This window comes from Chrysemys picta, chromosome 8 (assembly GCF_011386835.1).
Source record: "Chrysemys picta bellii isolate R12L10 chromosome 8, ASM1138683v2, whole genome shotgun sequence".
Lineage (NCBI taxonomy): Eukaryota > Metazoa > Chordata > Testudines > Emydidae > Chrysemys > Chrysemys picta.
Window position 1 is genome coordinate 44,727,703 of NC_088798.1, and position 18,080 is coordinate 44,745,782.

General features: G+C 43.4%; 1 protein-coding gene across 2 annotated transcripts in view; it reads left to right on the plus strand.

The window, feature by feature from the left end:
* Positions 1–18,080, plus strand: part of DENND1B (DENN domain containing 1B) — a 252,418-nt gene that overhangs the window by 67,000 nt on the left and 167,338 nt on the right. For both annotated transcript variants that reach the window (XM_008164283.4, XM_024102044.3), the window contains exon 3: positions 5,625–5,668. In XM_008164283.4, coding sequence (XP_008162505.3) covers positions 5,625–5,668 — 44 coding nt within the window. The remainder of the gene's footprint in view (positions 1–5,624; positions 5,669–18,080) is intronic.

Consider the following 18,080-nt stretch of genomic DNA (forward strand, 5'->3'; position numbering starts at 1 on the left):
CCTAGGCGGAGGCATGGCCAGGCGGCTCTGCATGGTGTGCGCTGCCAGTGCCTGCAGGCGTCACCCCCGCAGCTCGCATTGGCCGTGGTTCCTGGCCAATGGGAACTGGGGAGCTGGCACTCGGGGTGGGGCCAGTGCGTGGAGCCTCCCTGCCCCCCTGTGCCTAGGGGCTGCTGGGATATGTTGCCACTTCTGGGAGCCGTGTGGAACCAGGGCAGGCAGAGAATCTGCCTTAGTCCCAGTGTCCCGCCAACCGAACTTTTAATGGCCTGGTCAGCGGTGCTGACCAGAGCAACCCCGGTCCCTTTTCGACCTAGTGTTCCGAGCAAAAACCGGACGCCTGGCAACCCTATGCCAGTAGCACATACCACCAGTAACACATAGCCCCAGTGCTACAGGAGCTCCATTGGTTGACTGATGTGGACACTCAGAAACCTCACCACCTTCTGCTCTGAGTGCAAGGTACTTCAACATTGCTTCTCTAACATAAACACATACTAACATACATATTAAAACACCCTACCAAAAAAAAAATACTCCACGGCACACACAATTCTAACCCTGGGGAGAGGATGAGAGAAGAAACCACATGTTTCAGATATTAGTCCTATCGCTAATGCTCTGCTGGAAGGCACTACGATATTACAGTGATGAGCATAGTATAAGAACCTGTATAGAATGCAACTGTGAGCTCCTGGGTGGAACTGAAATTGTCTGTTTTGACCTTTAAACCGCTAGATGGCTTAAGAATGAAACAGCCTAAGGTGGAAACAGCAGATGTGCTTGAACTGGAGCACCCTCTATTTAAACAGGAGGAATCTTCTACTGGGGTCTGAGTAGATTCCCCTTATTGGAATTTTGCTTCCCCGTCAGCTTGGTTCACTACAGCACAGATTCACTGCAAAGTACATCTTTTTCATGGGGTTAGGTTGATAGGGGAGGATGTTCATTATTGTTTAAATGTGGATGGATACTTGTAATAGTAATTATAAAGCCAGACTACTCAGTTTACCAGGAGCACTCTGATTGCTTATAGTTGTTTCAATACATTTCAATAAATATATGTGGGCCATGCAGCATGGAGAGGAACAATTGTTCCTGGACATTGACCCCTCCATCCTTGTGTTAGTATCTGCCAACACCACAGATACCTTGCTAGATGTTCTGAAGCTGCCACAGGTGTCAAATGGCTGCAGACAAGGGATCTTTCAGGAGTATCCCATCCCCTGCTCCCTCTACTCTCTCCTTATTGTACTTATGCTCAGTGACAAAATAGCATTCTCTCTCTCTTGTTTCCTACCCGCCTCCTAACATTCTTGCTTCCGAACATACACAATAGTACATATTGGGTACATGAGCAGGAGGGCCAGCACTTCCAGTGCAAATATGCAAACTCACTTATGAATAGCTGTATTCAGATGAATAATAACTCTTCCCAAATGTTCACATGAACAAAAACGTGTGACCTAAATGTTCTTGGACAAGTGAATGAAAGAGGACCTGATTAGGGTTAGATTTAATAGTGAGTTTCGTGAAGTCATTCACAACTCTCTACTCACAACAACCAGCAGGCTTGAGGAGGAGTAGAGCAGCGTCGACACACCCTCTCAAACTTATTAAAAGTCAATAGCTTCTGGCAGGAGAATGAGAAAAAAAAAAAAGGAAAATTCTTTTCCCCCTTTCAGCCAGTGAAGGGTGTGGGGCTTCAGATTTATCAGACACAGCTAGCCAGAGGCTGAGCTGTTCCAATAATCTTAGCCTTTGTGCAGGTAGGAATCTCAGTAGCTAGGGGGAGCAGGGGCGCTGGACTTCTCATCTGGGCATTTCCCCAGGATTTTACTCTTGGGCTTCCCTATCTGATGTATTTGCCTCTGGTAATTAAGCCTTTAGCTCCTGGTCTAGTAGACATCTGAAAGATTTTTCTATCCCTAGGTTGGAGTGTGGGAATGAGACTTGGGAACTTGGATTCTTATCCAAGAACATAAGAACGGCCATACTGGGTTAGATGAGAGGTCCATCTAGCCCAGTTTCCTGTCTTCTGACAGTGGCCAATGCCAGGTGCTCCAGAGGGAATGAACAGAACAGGTAATCATCAAGTGATCCATCCCCTGTTGCCCATTCCCAGCTTCTGGCAAACAGAGGCTAGGGACACCATTATTGCCCATCCTGACTAATAGTCATTGATGGACCTATCCTCCATGAATTTATCTAGTTATTTTTTGAACCCTGTTATAGTCTTGGCCTTCACAACATCCTCTGGCAGGAGTTCCATAGGTTGACTGTGCGTTGTGTGAGGAAATACTTCCTTTTGTTTGTTTTAAACCTGCTGCCTATTAATTTCCTTTGGTGACCCCTGGTTCTTGTGTTATGAGAAGGAGTAAATAACACTTCCTTATTTACTTTCTCCACATCAGTCATGATTTTATAGACCTCAATCATATCTCTCCTTAGCCATCTCTTTTCCAAGCTGAAAAGTCCCAGTCTTAATCTCTCCATTTATGAAAGCTGTTCCATACCCCTAATAATTTTTGTTGCCCTTTTCTGAACCTTTTCCCATTCCAACATATCTTTTTTGAGATGGGGTGACCACATCTGTACACAGTATTCAAGATGTGGGCCTAACATGGATTTATACCAGGGGTCGGCAACGTTGGCACGCGGCTCATAGACTCATAGACTTTAAGGTCAGAAGGGACCATTATGATCATCTAGTCTGACCTCCCGCATGATGCAGGCCACAAAAGCTGACCCACCCACTCCTGGAATAATTCTCTCCCTTGACTCAGCTGTTGATGTCCCCAAATCATGATTTAAAGACTTCAAGTCGCTGAGAATCCTCTAGCAAGCGACCACTGCCCCATGCTGCAGAGGAAGGCGAAAAACCTCCAGGGCCTCTGCCAATCTACCCTGGAGGAAAATTCCTTCCCAACCCCAAATATGGCTATCAGCTGAACTCTGAGCATGCGAGCAAGATTCTCCAGCCAGACCCTCCGGAAAAAAGTTCTCTTTAGTAACTTTTAATATCCCATCATTGACCATTGTTACTAATTACCAGCCATGGCACGTTATTGATCTATTGACTAAAATCACGTAATCCCATCAAACCATCCCCTCCATAAACTTATCAAGCTTAATCTTAAAGCCAGAGAGGTCTTTCGCCCCCACTGTTTTCCTCAGAAGGCTGTTCCAGAACTTCACCCCTCTGATGGTTAGAAACCTTTGTCTAATTTCAAGCCTAAACTTCCCGATGGCCAGTTTATATCCATTTGTTCTCGTGTCCACATTAGTACTGAGCTGCAATAATTCCTCTCCCTCCCTGGCATTTATCCCTCTGATATATTTAAGGAGAGCGATCATATCCCCCCTCAGCCTTCTTTTGGTTAAGGTAAACAAATCGAGCTCCTCGAGTCTCCTTTCATACGACAGGTTTTCCATTCCTCGGATCATCCTAGTGGCCCTTCTCTGTTCCCGTTCCAGTTTGTATTCATGCTTTTTAAACATGGGAGATCAGAACTGCACACAGTACTCCAAATGAGGTCTCACCAGTGCCTTGTATAACGGAACCAGCACCTCCTTATCCCTACTAGAAATACGAGCGGTGAGAAGCGGTGCGGGCGAGCGATGTGCTGGCCGTGGCTTCTCGCTGCCCCCATTGGCCCGGGACAGCGAACCGCGGCCAGTGGGGGCCGCGATCGGCCGAACCTGCCGCGTCAGCCGGTAAATAAAACTGGCCCGGCCCGCCAGGGTGCTTACCCTGGTGAGCCGCTTGCCAACGTTGCCGACCCCTGATTTATACAAAAGCAGTATGATATTTTCTGTCTTATTATCTATCCCTTTCTTAATGATTCCCAACATTCTGTTTGGTTTTTTTTACTGCCGCTGCACATTGAGTGGATGTTTTTAGAGAACTATCCACAGTGACTCCAAGATCTCTTTCTTGAGTGGTAACAGCTAATTTAGACCCCATCAATTTATATGTATAGTTGGGATAATGTTTTCCAGTGTGCATTACTTTGCATTTATCAACATGGAATTTCATCTGCCATTTTGTTACCCAGTTGCCCAGTTTTGAGAGATTCTTTTGTAGCTCTTTGCAGTCTGCCTGGGACTTAACTATCTTGGGTAGTTTTGTATTATCTGCAAATTTTGCCACCTCACTGTTTACCCCTTTTTCAAGATCATTTATCAATATTTTGAATAGGACTGGTCCCAATACAGACCCCTGGGGGACACCACTATTTATCTTTCTCCATTCTGAAAACTGACCATTTATTCTTACTCTTTGTTTCTTATCTTGTAACTAGTTACCAGTCCATGAGAGGGCCTTCCCTCTTAGCCATGACAGCTTACTTTGCTTAAGTGCCTTTGGTGAGGGACCTTGTCAAAGGCTTTCTGAAAATCTAAGTCCACTATATGCACTGGATCCCGCTTGTTGACACCCGCCCCCCAAAGAATTCTAGTAGATTGGTGAGGCATGATTTCCCTTTACAAAAACCATGTTGACTCTTCCTCAAAAAAATATGTTTATCTATATGTCTGACAGTTTTGTTCTTTACTATAGTTTCAACCCGTTTGCCTGGTACTGAAGTCAGGCTTACTGGCCTGTACTTGCCGGGATCACCTCTGGAGCCCTTTTAAAAAATTGGCGTCACATTAGCTATCCTCCAGTCATCTGGTACAGAAGCTGATTTAAATGATAGGTTACAGACTACAGTCAGTATTTCTGCAATTTCACATTTGAGTTCCATCAGTACTCTTGGGTGAATACCATCTGGTTCTGGCGATTTATTACTATTCTGATGTTGATTTACTCCACGACTTGTGATAAAACATCAGTGTCTCAGTTTCCCCATCTGTAAAATTGTGATAATACTTGCCAGACCTACCTTATAGGGGCATTTTAAGGGTTAATTAATATTTGTGAAACAGTTTGGAATAATGGATATAAGAAACGAAAGAAATATTGCATTTTATTAAAAGGGGCTAAATGCTCCAAAATAAAAGGAGGTATGTGGTCCTGTTTTGACTTTTGCTCAAAGTTAAGTTATGATGCTTGCACTTCATAAGTACATAACAATCAGTTTTCTAATCCGTAGCTTAAATGGCATTATATGAGTCTGAAAGGAAAATGGATAAACAAGAATCTCTGAAAATAATGGCCATTTTTGTATTCATGTATAGTGTGTTTACAAATAACTTATGCGTTGTAGGTAGATTTTAGTTATTTCCCCATTTAATCAGTTATCATCTTGCCATCTTACCTGCAGTGGCTGGAAAAAAGGCTCTTTTCTCTTGATGCCGTAACTGAAATAGAATTTTGAATATTGGATTTACTCCTTAAAAAAAGGTTGAAGTACTCAAAGGTTAAAAAGAATATTTAAATCTGAAAATATCGCAATACATCGTAACCTACTATTGTTACGTAAAAATACACTTGCAGTTTCATAAATATGAAATAAAAGAATATTTTTAATAATCCAGTATCTTCCTCAGTTTTGAGATACATTTTTGCACTTGCCAGAGAGCTTGAAGCTATGCTGACCCTCTCTTTAATATTAATGTACTCTGACTGTAATACTCTGTTCCTTTGCCTCTGATTAATGCTGTCTGTCAATTATTTACAGATCCGGTGGTACTGTGGAAGTTCCCGGAGGACTTCGGAGACCAGGTTGGAAACATGAGATTGAACTTTTTTTTAATGTTAGAATAATAATAAAAAAAGCTCTCCTACTCAGCTATGGAAAGGCAGATGCTAATGATATCAGTGAGCAAGTCTTCAGCTGATGGATTGGTAATTAGAATGCATTTGTGACAAGAATATGCAATAGTAGTTTCGAAGCATTTTACCCATAGTAGTTCCTTTAATAGATTTCACATTCTTTTTATTATATGAAATATAATGTATTTGAGTTTTTTTATGCAGTTCTCTTTTTGTGTTGTTTAGGGTTGAAAATAAGGTACATTTCTCAACAAAGCTTTACAGTTAATCTTAATGAGACAAAAATTTGTCTCATAAAAGATATGTAAATAAACAAAAACATTTTGATATCTACTTTTAATATTGGACCCTTTATGAATAATGTTGCCATAGTAGTTTATAGCTCAACATTTTTTATTGCTTTATAAAATTACTATGCATTTTGCTTTGTAAGACAATTGATTTGCACATGCTAGTAATCGACAATGGGGTAAACCTGCTGATTATGCAAACACTGAAGCTCTAATTTCTTATTATGAATTATTCCCAAAGGTAAACTTAGGTCCACTGTATCTAAAGGGTTATGTCCATACTTGATAGCATTAATAGCAAGTGTATTAATTAGGTACTCTGCTTAGATGGAGATAATATTTTTATTTGTAACCGTTTTTTAGTATTTCGCTATAATTTAGATGTATCTATTCTATTGAGACCATTTTTTATTTGCATAAAACGAGCTTATGTAGACACAGTTAACAGAAGAAGTGTTTCTGATGACAGAGAACACCTTTCTTTGATTTCTTTCTTATATCCATATTGAGTCAACCAAGCATTGATAGTGTCACCACAATAGATACTTAGAAATATCTGCACAGTAGATTTTGATAAATTGGAGAAACGGTCTGAAATTAATAGCACGAGATTCTGTAAAGACAGAAGGAAGATGGTTCAGGATTTAAAGGAATAGTTAGCTCACACTTTATATTTGTGTCTTTATCTGGTTGGGAGATTACCACCAGTCAAGGATCTGGAGCTTATAAGTGAGGGATGAATGGAATATAAGCAAAGTAACCATCATACCTTCTTAATCATATATCCTGCAAGTTTTGATAATACCTTTCTTAGGAAAGAATGATTGTCCCTTTTCTGGTTTAAATTCAGAAGTTTTAGGAAGGACTCACTCAAAAGAGGTTAGAAATGAAGTATGAGGACAAGTTGGAATTTAATCAGTAGGTTGAGGGTTAATCAATGAACATTGGATGTTGAAATATGACTAGAAGATGAAGTCTACTGAAGACTGGAGGGAAACATGTAATGGTGGAATGGATGTGGCCAACCGAATTTCAAAGGCATCTATCTGGAACCTGCCTTTGCATGCTGCACAATCTGCATTCATACCTGTCCCACAATTTGGGGAAACTAATATTCTAGTATTATATCAGCTTTCATGGAAAAATGTAAATTTCAAATCCCCTTTTATGCAGAAGTTGCCTTGAAAATGTAAATTGATCAATAGGTTTTGAAAACAACAAGCCGCTGGGATTTGCTTCTGCGTGAAGGGTTTGATCCAACCAACCCATTGCAGTTAGTGAGAGCTTTCAGTTGACCGCAGTAGGCTTTGGATGAAGCCCCAGAAGAGGAGACTTGGAGGATCTAAATATCGTCCACCTGCATATTTCTATTTAGATCTAGTCAGAGCATTTGTAATGAAATAAAATGAAATATAAATTAAAGTTTTGTGTGTGTGTGTTGGGGGGGGGGGATATTCCCAAAATATTCATGCAAGTTTTTCTACCCATTTTCTAATCAGCTCTGCTTTAAAAGTAAAATGTTATTCAGTTTTGAACGTATGCTAAGAAATCATCTTTCCTAAAATCCCTAGGAACTTGTGATAATAGTGAATTGGTTGCAGTTACAGAGAGTACAAAGAATTGCTTTCCTCCCATGTTGAATGCCTTGACAGCTTATTGCCTTCTCTTGCCTTTCGTGGTACAGCAAAAACTTTCTCCTGCCTATCTCACTTGCTTTGATTTTTCCTCCTTACTCTCTTCTTATGCTCTTCCTAATCTTTATTGCTTCCTTATGTCTTTTTCATCCTCTTGGTTTCACATTTTCTTTTCTACTAGCCCTATGAACAGTTTCCTATCTCCTGTTTCCCAAGAGACGTTTGCTCTTTCATATCTGGCCACTTCTGCAAATTCTTCCTGCACAGATCTTCTCACCAAAGTTGTCTCCAGGTCACTTTGCACCAGAACTATTTGGTTTTGGTTTGATTAAAAGGTCATTTCTTTGAGGCAGGAATTTTGTCATCTTATTTATTTTGTAAAGCATTCTGCACATTTAGGTCGCCATGGAAATAATAGGCACACAATCTGAAAAAAATTCTGTCAGAGTAAACTGGTTAATTATAGTCACAGTTCACATACGTGGGAGGAAGATGGTCCAATCGTTAGGGCGCCAGCCCAGGACTCGCTCTGCCACAGACTTCCTGCGTGACTGGGAACAAATCAGTTTCTCTGTGCTAATTGTTTAAATGCCTGCAAAGCTATTTATCTGGCAGACCAGGCAAAAACAAAACAACACAACCCCTCCCCCATTGAAATGTGGAAAAATGGTTTTACTGATACTTCGACAATATGGATCTCAACACAGAATCATAGAAATGAAGAGCTGGAAGGGTCTGCCAGAGGTCATTTGGCCCAGCCCTCTGCTCAGTGGTGAGACCAAATATACCTACCCTATTCCAGCACTTAACTCTTTTCATTAGATGCTCTTCAGTTTGCCTATATCTTTCTTAAAGTATGGTTCCCAAAACTGGACCCAGTACTCCAGCGGAGGCCTCACCATTAGGGCAGGACAGTTACTTCCCGGGTCTTATATACAACACTTCTGTTAATACATCCCAGAATGATATTAGCCTTTTTAGCACCTGCATCACATTGTTGGCTCATATTCAATATGTTATCCACTCTAATCCCCAGATCCTTTTCAGCAGTGCTACGGCCTAGCTGGTTATTCCCCATTTTGTAGTTGTGCATTTAATTTTTTTTTCTAAGTGTAATATTTTGCACGTGTCGCTACTGCTATTTCATCTTGTCAATTTCAGACCAATTCTCCAATTTTTCCAGGTCCTTTTGAATTCTAATCCTGTCCTCCAAAGTGCTTGCAACAACCTCCCAGCTTGGTGTCATCTGCAAATTTTATAGGCATACTGTCCACCACATTATCCAAGTTAATGAAAATATAGTATTGGACCCTGACAGATCCTTGTGTGGCACCACTTGATATGTCCTTCCAGTTTGACAGTGAACCACTGATAACTATTTTTTGTGTGTGTTTTTTCAAGCAGTTTGTGCATCCATTTTATAGTAGTTTCTTCTAGACCACATATCCCTATTTTGCTTATGAGAATGTCAAAAGCATTAATAAAATCTACATAAATCACTTCTGCTTCCTCATGTCTACTAGACCAGTAACCCTGTTAGAGAAGGAAATTTGGTTGGTTTGGCATGATTTTCACCTAGAGATGGGCTGTATACCATCCAGTGAAGCTGAGCCACAAGCAAGTTGTACAGAGTGCAGTGCAATAGAAGACCTTTGTATGAAGAAACTAATCATGTCATTGAGATATCAGACAACTGTACAACTTACCATTATGCTGGAATTTCTGCTATGGAAAAATAGTTTGACAGAGGTGGAGAAATTCTATTTTAAGATACCTGGAAAAGTAGGGCATTGAAAAGACCTTCATTAAAACAATGGCTCATCAGCACCAATTGTATATTATTCTTCCATGCACACAGTAACAAACATGGTCACAAAACACAGTAAAGGAATTTTTCAGAACCCTGGAATGAGATGACAAAAGTCTCAACATCAGTATAGAAAGATGAAATCATTTAAACTAGCAAGCAAATAGAAGTCACAAATGCTTAAGCTGGGACGCTCTAGTAGGCAATAAAGAAATGGCAATTAAAAAGTTCATTGATTAATCTAATACTGAAGTTAAACTAGAAAGATCATGACAAATTCACTGACTGAAGTAGAAGTAAGGTAGCATCAAATGAGGAAACAGTTGTCTTTATGTTTTGAGAACTGTAGATAGAAAATGTATTGTGGGATGAAAAGACAAAATTCAGTTAAGTTTATTCATTTAGGAAGAATACTCTGCTACCCCTTCTGCCATAGTATTTCCATATTTGTTTGGTGAGGGAGGTTTGGTGAAAGATGTCATCAGTTTCAGAAGTACAATGATGTTTGCAAACAAATTATTTTTGCCCACTACAACCTTTAACCCATTAATAAATTTGTTCATTTAGTTATCTTTTGAGAGAAAATCAAACTTCTTTCAATAGAATTTCCAGTATTGAAAGTATTTCTCTTGTATTTTGCACCGCGACCCCCTTCTGACAACAAAATTTACTATATGACTCCCAAAGTCTGAGCCTGCTCGAGCCCCGCTGTCTCAGGTGGGAAGGCCAAAGCTCAAGGGCTTCAGCCCAAGGTGGAGGGCCTGTAACCTGAGCCCCGACACCCAGGGCTGAAGCTACTGGGCTTGGGCTCAGGCTTCGGTCCTGGGACCCTACAAATCTAACGCTAGCCCTGGCAACACCATTAAAATGGGGTTGCGACCCACTTTGAGGTCCTGACCCACAGTTTGAGAACCACTGCTCTAAAACATAGAGAAAAAAAATCAATGACATCACATTTTGTTTTACAGTCTTTTGAAGCAAGACAAAAGGCCAGATCTTCAGCTGATGTAAATCACTGATCTACGCTAGTTGAGGATCTTGCACAGTATCTTTATTTTGTTAACCTTTAAACTTAAGACTTCTTATGCTGTCATCACTACCTGTGTACACGCTGTGCACCCATGCAAGGGTCAGGTTAGGCAGAATCTGGTCTTCAGGACCTATATTGTACTTTTAGGTAGAATAGCCTCTAATGGCTAATTAGTCTGCTTATTGTAGAAACACTGTCTCTGGATGGTTGAACTGAGCACAAATGGATCTCCAGTTTGCCTGGTTACCTCAGCAAACTCAGATCAGTGTGAATGGCAGCTGGTGGGTGGGTAATCGTAAATTTTAGATGGATAATATATTTTGTACATCTATGCCTGCACACCTCATTCTGCAGTCCGATTACATTCAAAACTCCCATTGAATTCAGTGGCAGTTATGTGACGAGACTGAATATTTGGGTCTGTGTTTTAGCCATTAGAATCCATACTACTTCTTCAAGTGCTGTCCATATGGGTGCTCCACTCCAGGTGACAGTGCATCCTGGCGATGTTGATCGGAGATCTTTGGTAGCAGTGCCTGGTCGGGATGCACGCGCTCAGCTGTTGTCTCGCAGTGTTGTTAGGGTTTGTCTGTGCGCACGCGTCCCGCACCCACTCAGTTACTTCTCAACCGTCCTGGGCTGAAGACGGGACTCGGGGCAGTGCTGAACCTCTTCCCCTGGTCACTTGAAGGAAACAAGTAGAAATAGTTAGCTAGAAATATCCCAGTTCTTTCCCTTCCTTTAGAATAGTCATTCATTATTAGTTAGTTTAAAAAACAAAACAAAACAAAACAAAAACAAACTTTTTTTCTCTCAAGTTTGTCTCCTGCGGAGACTTTCCCCCCTGGATTCAAAAAATGTGGCTCCTGCAATGAGTCTATGCCGCAGTCTGATGGACACTCACTGTGTGTGAAGTGTCTAGGCGAGACACACGTTCCCGCAAAGTGTGTTCATTGTAATAGCCTGAAATCCAGGGCTTGCCGCGACAGAAACCTGCGGCTGAAAATGCTCCTTATGGAGAAATCCCTGCAACCACCAGTGGAGATGGGCACAAGTAAACCCTCTCCCTCACGCTCCCCTGCCAGGTTGGAACCGATCAGGAGCACGGCTTCACCCTGTTCTGCGAAGAGGCAGGAAGCCCCAATCTCTCCACACAGGGACCTAAATAAACAAAAAAGGTCTCCGGCGAAGTCACTTTCTCCTGTGCTGACGGCACCAAAGACCGGTACAGACGACTGCCCCAGCACCTCAGGCACGGCGCACACAGGGTGCAGAAACAAGGACTTGACCCCCCACAGCGGGCAGCTTTCCTCGGCACCGAAGCTACTGGCACCACGGACGGACTTGGTACCGGCTGCGCAGTCCACCCCGGTGCTGACAAGACCGTCGACACTGAGACCGACACTAACCCCCACTGCAGATGTGCCACCGCCGGAGGGCACCTATATGTGGCCGCCAGCGCCCTCCAAGGCTAAACAGAAATCTCTGCGGACATCAGCTCACTCTCTGAGACCCGTGGCACCATAGCCCACGGAGCAGCAACAATTCTTAAACCATGCTGACATCTCCGTGGCCCCAGAGCCTGACTCTCCTCTCCTCAGCACTGAGTGTGCACTCTTTGATCAGCCACTTTCACCAGCTGACCTGACCACACTCACTGACAGTGAGAATGACATACCACAGCAGGCAGAGTTTTCCCCATCTGACTCTCCTCCACCACCGGAGCCACACCTATTTCATGGCACGGTACCTTACAAGAACCAGCCTCAATTTCCCTGTTTTGTCCCCCCATGGGTGGGGCCCCACATTTCATACTTTGTGCAATGGTCACAGTGCTATCCATTGTCTGTCTATGATGCCAATCATTCTCGCAGACCCTACACGCGACCACGGACCTGGTCTGCACCTGTCTACACCTCCATCTAGCTCCATCTACATCCAGAGCTCCTGAGCCCCCTCTCGAAGAAGTGGGCCACAAACCTTTCCCTGAATCATCTGATCATAATTCTCTGTCAGCTGCAGATGAAGCTCTCATGCCACCACAACCACAGAACGTGGATGATTTTAAGCAGTTCCAGGAACTTTTTAACAGGGTGGCACTCAGCCAGGACATTCCATTAGAGGAAGTGCAGGAGACACAACACAGACTCCTGAAAATCCTCCAACCCTTTGCACCATCAAAGATCACACTACCTATAAATGAGGCCCTACTGGAATCCACTGACACTATATGGCAGACCCCTGCCTCCATCCCTAGACTTCTTATTTTCCCACTCTTGACCTCTTGGGCCGCAAGGTCCCCACTCTGCAATTCAGAATTGCAAATTACTCCGTCCTCCTCCCAAGCTATGACTATAACAATTACAACAAGTTATTTGAATTTGACTCCCATATCCCAGAGGACAGAAGATCAGATTTTAAATCAGTCCTCGTCGAAGGTCAACTGGTGTCTAGGATGGCGCTACAAGCATCCCTGGACATGGCAGACACAGCAGCTCGTACTACTGCCTGCGGTAGTGACACGCAGGTCTTCCTGGCTGTCTTCATCTGGCATCCCTAAAGACCTGCAAACCAACGTGGAGGACCTTCCTTTTGATAAGGATGATAAACTTTTTTCCAAAAAAATCGATGAAGTCCTTCACACCATGAAAGACTCCAAGGCCACTCTGCGCACACTGGAGATATTCCCTTCCCTCCCCAGAAGGCAGCGGTATCAACCTTATCAACCTTATCAGAGGTCCCACGCACAACAATATCACCAGCCCCAGTCCAGACCATATGATAATAGGGGAACCGCAACAGCCCTCCCAGGCGCAGACAAAACCAAACGCAACTAACTACATCCCACACGTTGGGAAACAAACAACAATTTTGAAGCCTTTGGTTGGGGGTCTGCGCAACCATCCCTTGGCACCACCGCTTGCTTGCCCATTTGGCCACCGCCTCCAGTTTTTCCACCATGTCTGGCAACTGGTCACACAGGACCGCTGGGTCCTAGAAATAGTACAGTTGGGCTACTCGATCCCTTTCATTTCATGCCCATCCACCTTTCCCCCTTCCCCGTTCCTCTTCAGGGACCCCTCTCACGAGCACCTACTTTAAACAGAGGTGACTCATTTTCAACAGCTAGGTGCAGTGGAACCTGTACCAGCACAACATCGGGGAAAAGGTTTTTACTCTCACTATTTCCTGACCCAGAAGAAAGGTGAAGGATGGTGACCAATACTAGACCTACGAAGACTGAACAAATTCGTACGCTTACAAAAATTCAAGATGGTCACATTGGGCACAATAATACCCACGCTGGAACAAGGGGACTGGTTCTCAGCCCTCGACCTACAGGATTCCTATTTTCATATATCTATTCACCTGGCCCACAGACGCTTTCTGCAATTCACAGTAGGGCACGACCACTTCCAATATAGAATGCGACCCTTTGGACTCTCCACAGCACGGAGAGTGTTCTCCAAGACTCTCGCAGTAGTGGTGGCCCACCTACACAAACACGGAATTATACTTTTCTCTTACCTAGACGACTGCCATATTAAAGGCCAATCATACGAAGAGACATTAGAGGCCACTCGTTTTTCCATCTCCTTCTTCCACAGTCTAGGCCTGCAAATAAACTTCCAAAAATCCACCCTGATACCCACACAGCAAATCGAGTTCATCGGGGCTCATCTGGACTCAATTTTTACCAGAGCCTCACTTCCATACACTGGATTCCTCACCATCACACATCTCATACACACGTTATCCGTTTGCCCCAAATTAGAGGCAAGAACATGCCTGCAGCTTCTTGGCCACATGGCGGCCACCACCTTTGTGGTCAAATATGCCAGACTGCATATGAGGTGCCTTCAGGGTTGGCTCAGCTCCATATAAAAACCCAGCAGGCACAGCCTCCACATGGTGCTAACTCCTCCAGCAAAGGTATTAGTCTCCCTACAATGGTGGACAAAAATGGGAAATGTATGCATGGGCATCCCCTTCCATCAAAATTCCCCTGTGCTCATGCTCATGACAGACGCTTCCCTGATAGGCTGGGGAGTGCACCTGGGAGATCACACAACACAAGGCAGATGGTCCCTGTCAGAGACGCGTCTACACATAAATCTTCTAGAGCTCAGAGCAGTCAGATATGCCTGCCTCCACTTTCTGCCAATCATAAGGAACAAATCTCTTCAGGTCTTGACAGACAATATAACATGCATGTTCTACATCAACAGATGGGTGGCGGGGGGCAGAAGAGCGCGATCGCACTCCCTGTGCACAAAAGCCATCCAACTACGGAATTAGTGCATACAACATTGCATAGAGATCACTGCTTCCTACCCGCCTGGGTGTCAGAACACTACCACCAACACACTTAGCAGACACTTCTCACAAGAACACAAATGGGAATTACACCCCACGATACTGCGACAGCTCTTCTCCCACTGGGGCACCTCATCTTTAGATCTGTTTACCACAACACAAAACCGCAAATGCCATCTATTCTGCTCCAGAGCGGGACCCGGGACTGCATCCCTCGGAGACACGTTCCTCATTCCATGGAACAAGACACTCATGTACACTTTCCCACCGGTCCCACTGATACCAAGAGTCTTGTGCAAGATCAAAGAGGACAAGGCCAGGGTCATACTTATTGCCCCAGCCTGGCCCAGACAGACATGGTATCCTTACCTGCTGTACATGTCCATCTGCCCTCCAAGAACTCTTCCCAACACAGCGGATCTGCTCTCCCAGGGCAATGGTCAGATTCTCCATCCACAACTGCAGAAGCTCCATCTGATGGCATGGTTCCTTCATGGTTCCAAACACAAGAACTTGCTTGTTCGGAGCAGGTCCAACACATCCTCCTACGCAGTAGATAAGACTCTACTCATAAGACTTACCTGCAAAAGTGGAAACGGTTCTCCATATGGTGCTCCAACAGGATTTAATTCGCAATGGCCCTGATCCAGCCAAGCACTTAAACTCATGCTTAACTTTGGACATGTGAGTAGTTCCATTGAGGTTAATGGGATGACACCCTGCACTGCGCCTCTCCCTGATATCTTGGACTACCTCTTACAGCTAAAAAAAGATGGACTATTGCTCAGCTCTATCAGAGTACACCGCGTGGCAGTTAATACCTTCCATGACACGCTGAACGCGTTTTCAGTTTTCACCCACCCCACCATAAAACGCTTCCTCACGGGCCTTCAAAACCTTTACTCTGAGATTCACCTACCCACAGCTACCTGGAATCTGAACCTAGTTCTCTGGGGTCTCATGAAATCTCCTTTTGAACCACTGGCTACCTCCGCCATACTACACATGTCCATGAAAGTAGCTTTTTTAGTTGCCATAATGTCGGCAAGAAGGGTCGGGGAAATAAGCGCACTAATGGCCTACCCTCCCTACACAATTTTCTTTAAAGACAAGATTATGATGCGACTCGACCCCAAATTTCTTCCCAAGGTGGCGTCCACCTTCCATCTCAATCAGCCAATACACCTACCTGCATTCTACCCCAAACCTCATAAGAACCCACAGGAAGTGGCATTACATACTCTTGATGTCAGACGTGCAATTGCCTTTTATTTGGACAGAACTAAGGCATTCCGTAAATCACCTAGACTATTTGTGTCCACTACTCATGGATCGAAGGATGCTGCTATTTCCAAGCAATGACTCTCCAAGTGGATATCCGAATGCATTAGGTCCTGCTACTAGACCCAGAATGCTCAACCCCTCCAGGGGCATCAGAACACACACTACTAGTGTGCTGTCAACATCCGTTGGACCTGTTGCATTACCGACATATGCAAGGCAGCTACATGGGCATCAGCCCACACGTTTGCCAAATATTACACTATCACATAGGACACTACGGCAGACACCATAGTAGGTCACATTGTACTGTCTACCATTATCAATGCTGCAACTCCAAAGTCCCACCAACCATAGTGGGTGCTGCTTCACATTCACCTGGAGTGGAGCACCCATAGGGACAGCACTCGAAGAAGAAGAGAAGGTTACTCTCCTTGTGCAGTTACTGACATTCTTCGAGATGTGTGTCCTTGTGGGTGCTCCACTACCCACCCTCCTCCCCTCTACTTTGGAGTATGAATCAGACGACTCTACGGTAAAGAAGGAACTGAGGGGGTACGGGACGCGTGCGCACAGACAGACCCTAACGACGCCGCGAAACAACACCTGAGCATGTGCGTCCCAACCAGGCACTGCTACGGAAGATCTCCGATTAACAGCACCAGGACGCACCATCATCTGGAGTGGAGCACCCACAGGGGGACACATCTTGAAGAACGTCAGTTACTGCAAGGTGAGTAACCTTCTCTTCTGTTTTGTTCTGAACAATTTTGTTGAAAAAAATACAATAGTTCTATTTCAAAGTGCTTTAAAAAAAAAAGCCAAAAAACTCCACCAAAACAAAACAACCCCCCCCCCAGTCCTGTATAATTGTTTAAAAACAAAAAAGGTATCTCTGGCAGAAAATGTAGTAATGCCTTGGTGCAGCACTAAGCCCCAGTAACTGGACAGACTATAGAGGAAATCTGGTTCCACTGAAGTTACTGGCAAAACTATCATTGATATCAATGGGGTCAGGATTTAATTCGCAAGCTTTTCCCCAAGCAGCTTTATTCCTGGTTGTCCCTTTAATAAACCGAAAATTCATTGAGAGTGCTCCCTTCATAACATCATCAAATAACAATTTCCCCTGGCAAAGATGTGGAGCTTCCTGCAGGTCATTTTGGGAGTTGCAATTCAGTTCCCCCTAGGAATATTAGAAACAACAGCATGGCACTGATGAAATAGAGAATTGATAAGTATTTCGTATAACTAGTCAGCCAAATAGCAGAAGGATGACACATTTTTTTAATCAAATTTCAGACAGTTATAATGCCTGCTTTTTTAATAATGGTTGGCCTAAGAGGTTGGCATAAGCCCTGAAGAGTAGTGTTTAATATCCTTTCCAAAGTTTTTTCATAATTCATTATGATAACTCTAGATATTCTTGGTATCCATATGAATATCTGATCCCTTTTTGAATCTTAATAAATTCTTGGTCTGAATCTTACTAAGTTCTTGGTCCATGGTATAGTATATTAGTTGCGTGAAAAAATATTTTATTTTATCAGTCTTTAGTTTGTCACTTTTTAATTTAATTTATTGCTCCCCTTGTTGCAAGATGGGGAAGTTTCTGATCTACCTTCTCTAGACCTTCTTAATTATACTGTATAGTTTTATCATGTCCTCTCTTCTTTATGTCCTTTCTAAGGTAAACAATTGCAACCATTTCAGTCTCGTCATGTGAGAGCTTTTCCATGACCTTGCACATTCTTGTTGTCATTCACTAAAACCTCTCTAATTCTAATATCCTTTTTGAGGTGGGGTGACCAGTAATATGCACACTATTCTATATGAGGCTGCACAACGGATTTACATAAAGGAATTCTAATAGTCTCTGTGTTATTGACTGTCCCATTTCTTAGGTATCCTAACATCCTTTCCAGTTATGAACCATTTAGGCAAGGTCTGATTTCTGTGGTATAACAGATGTCTGCTCTAGTGGTTCGATCCTGCCAAGTGC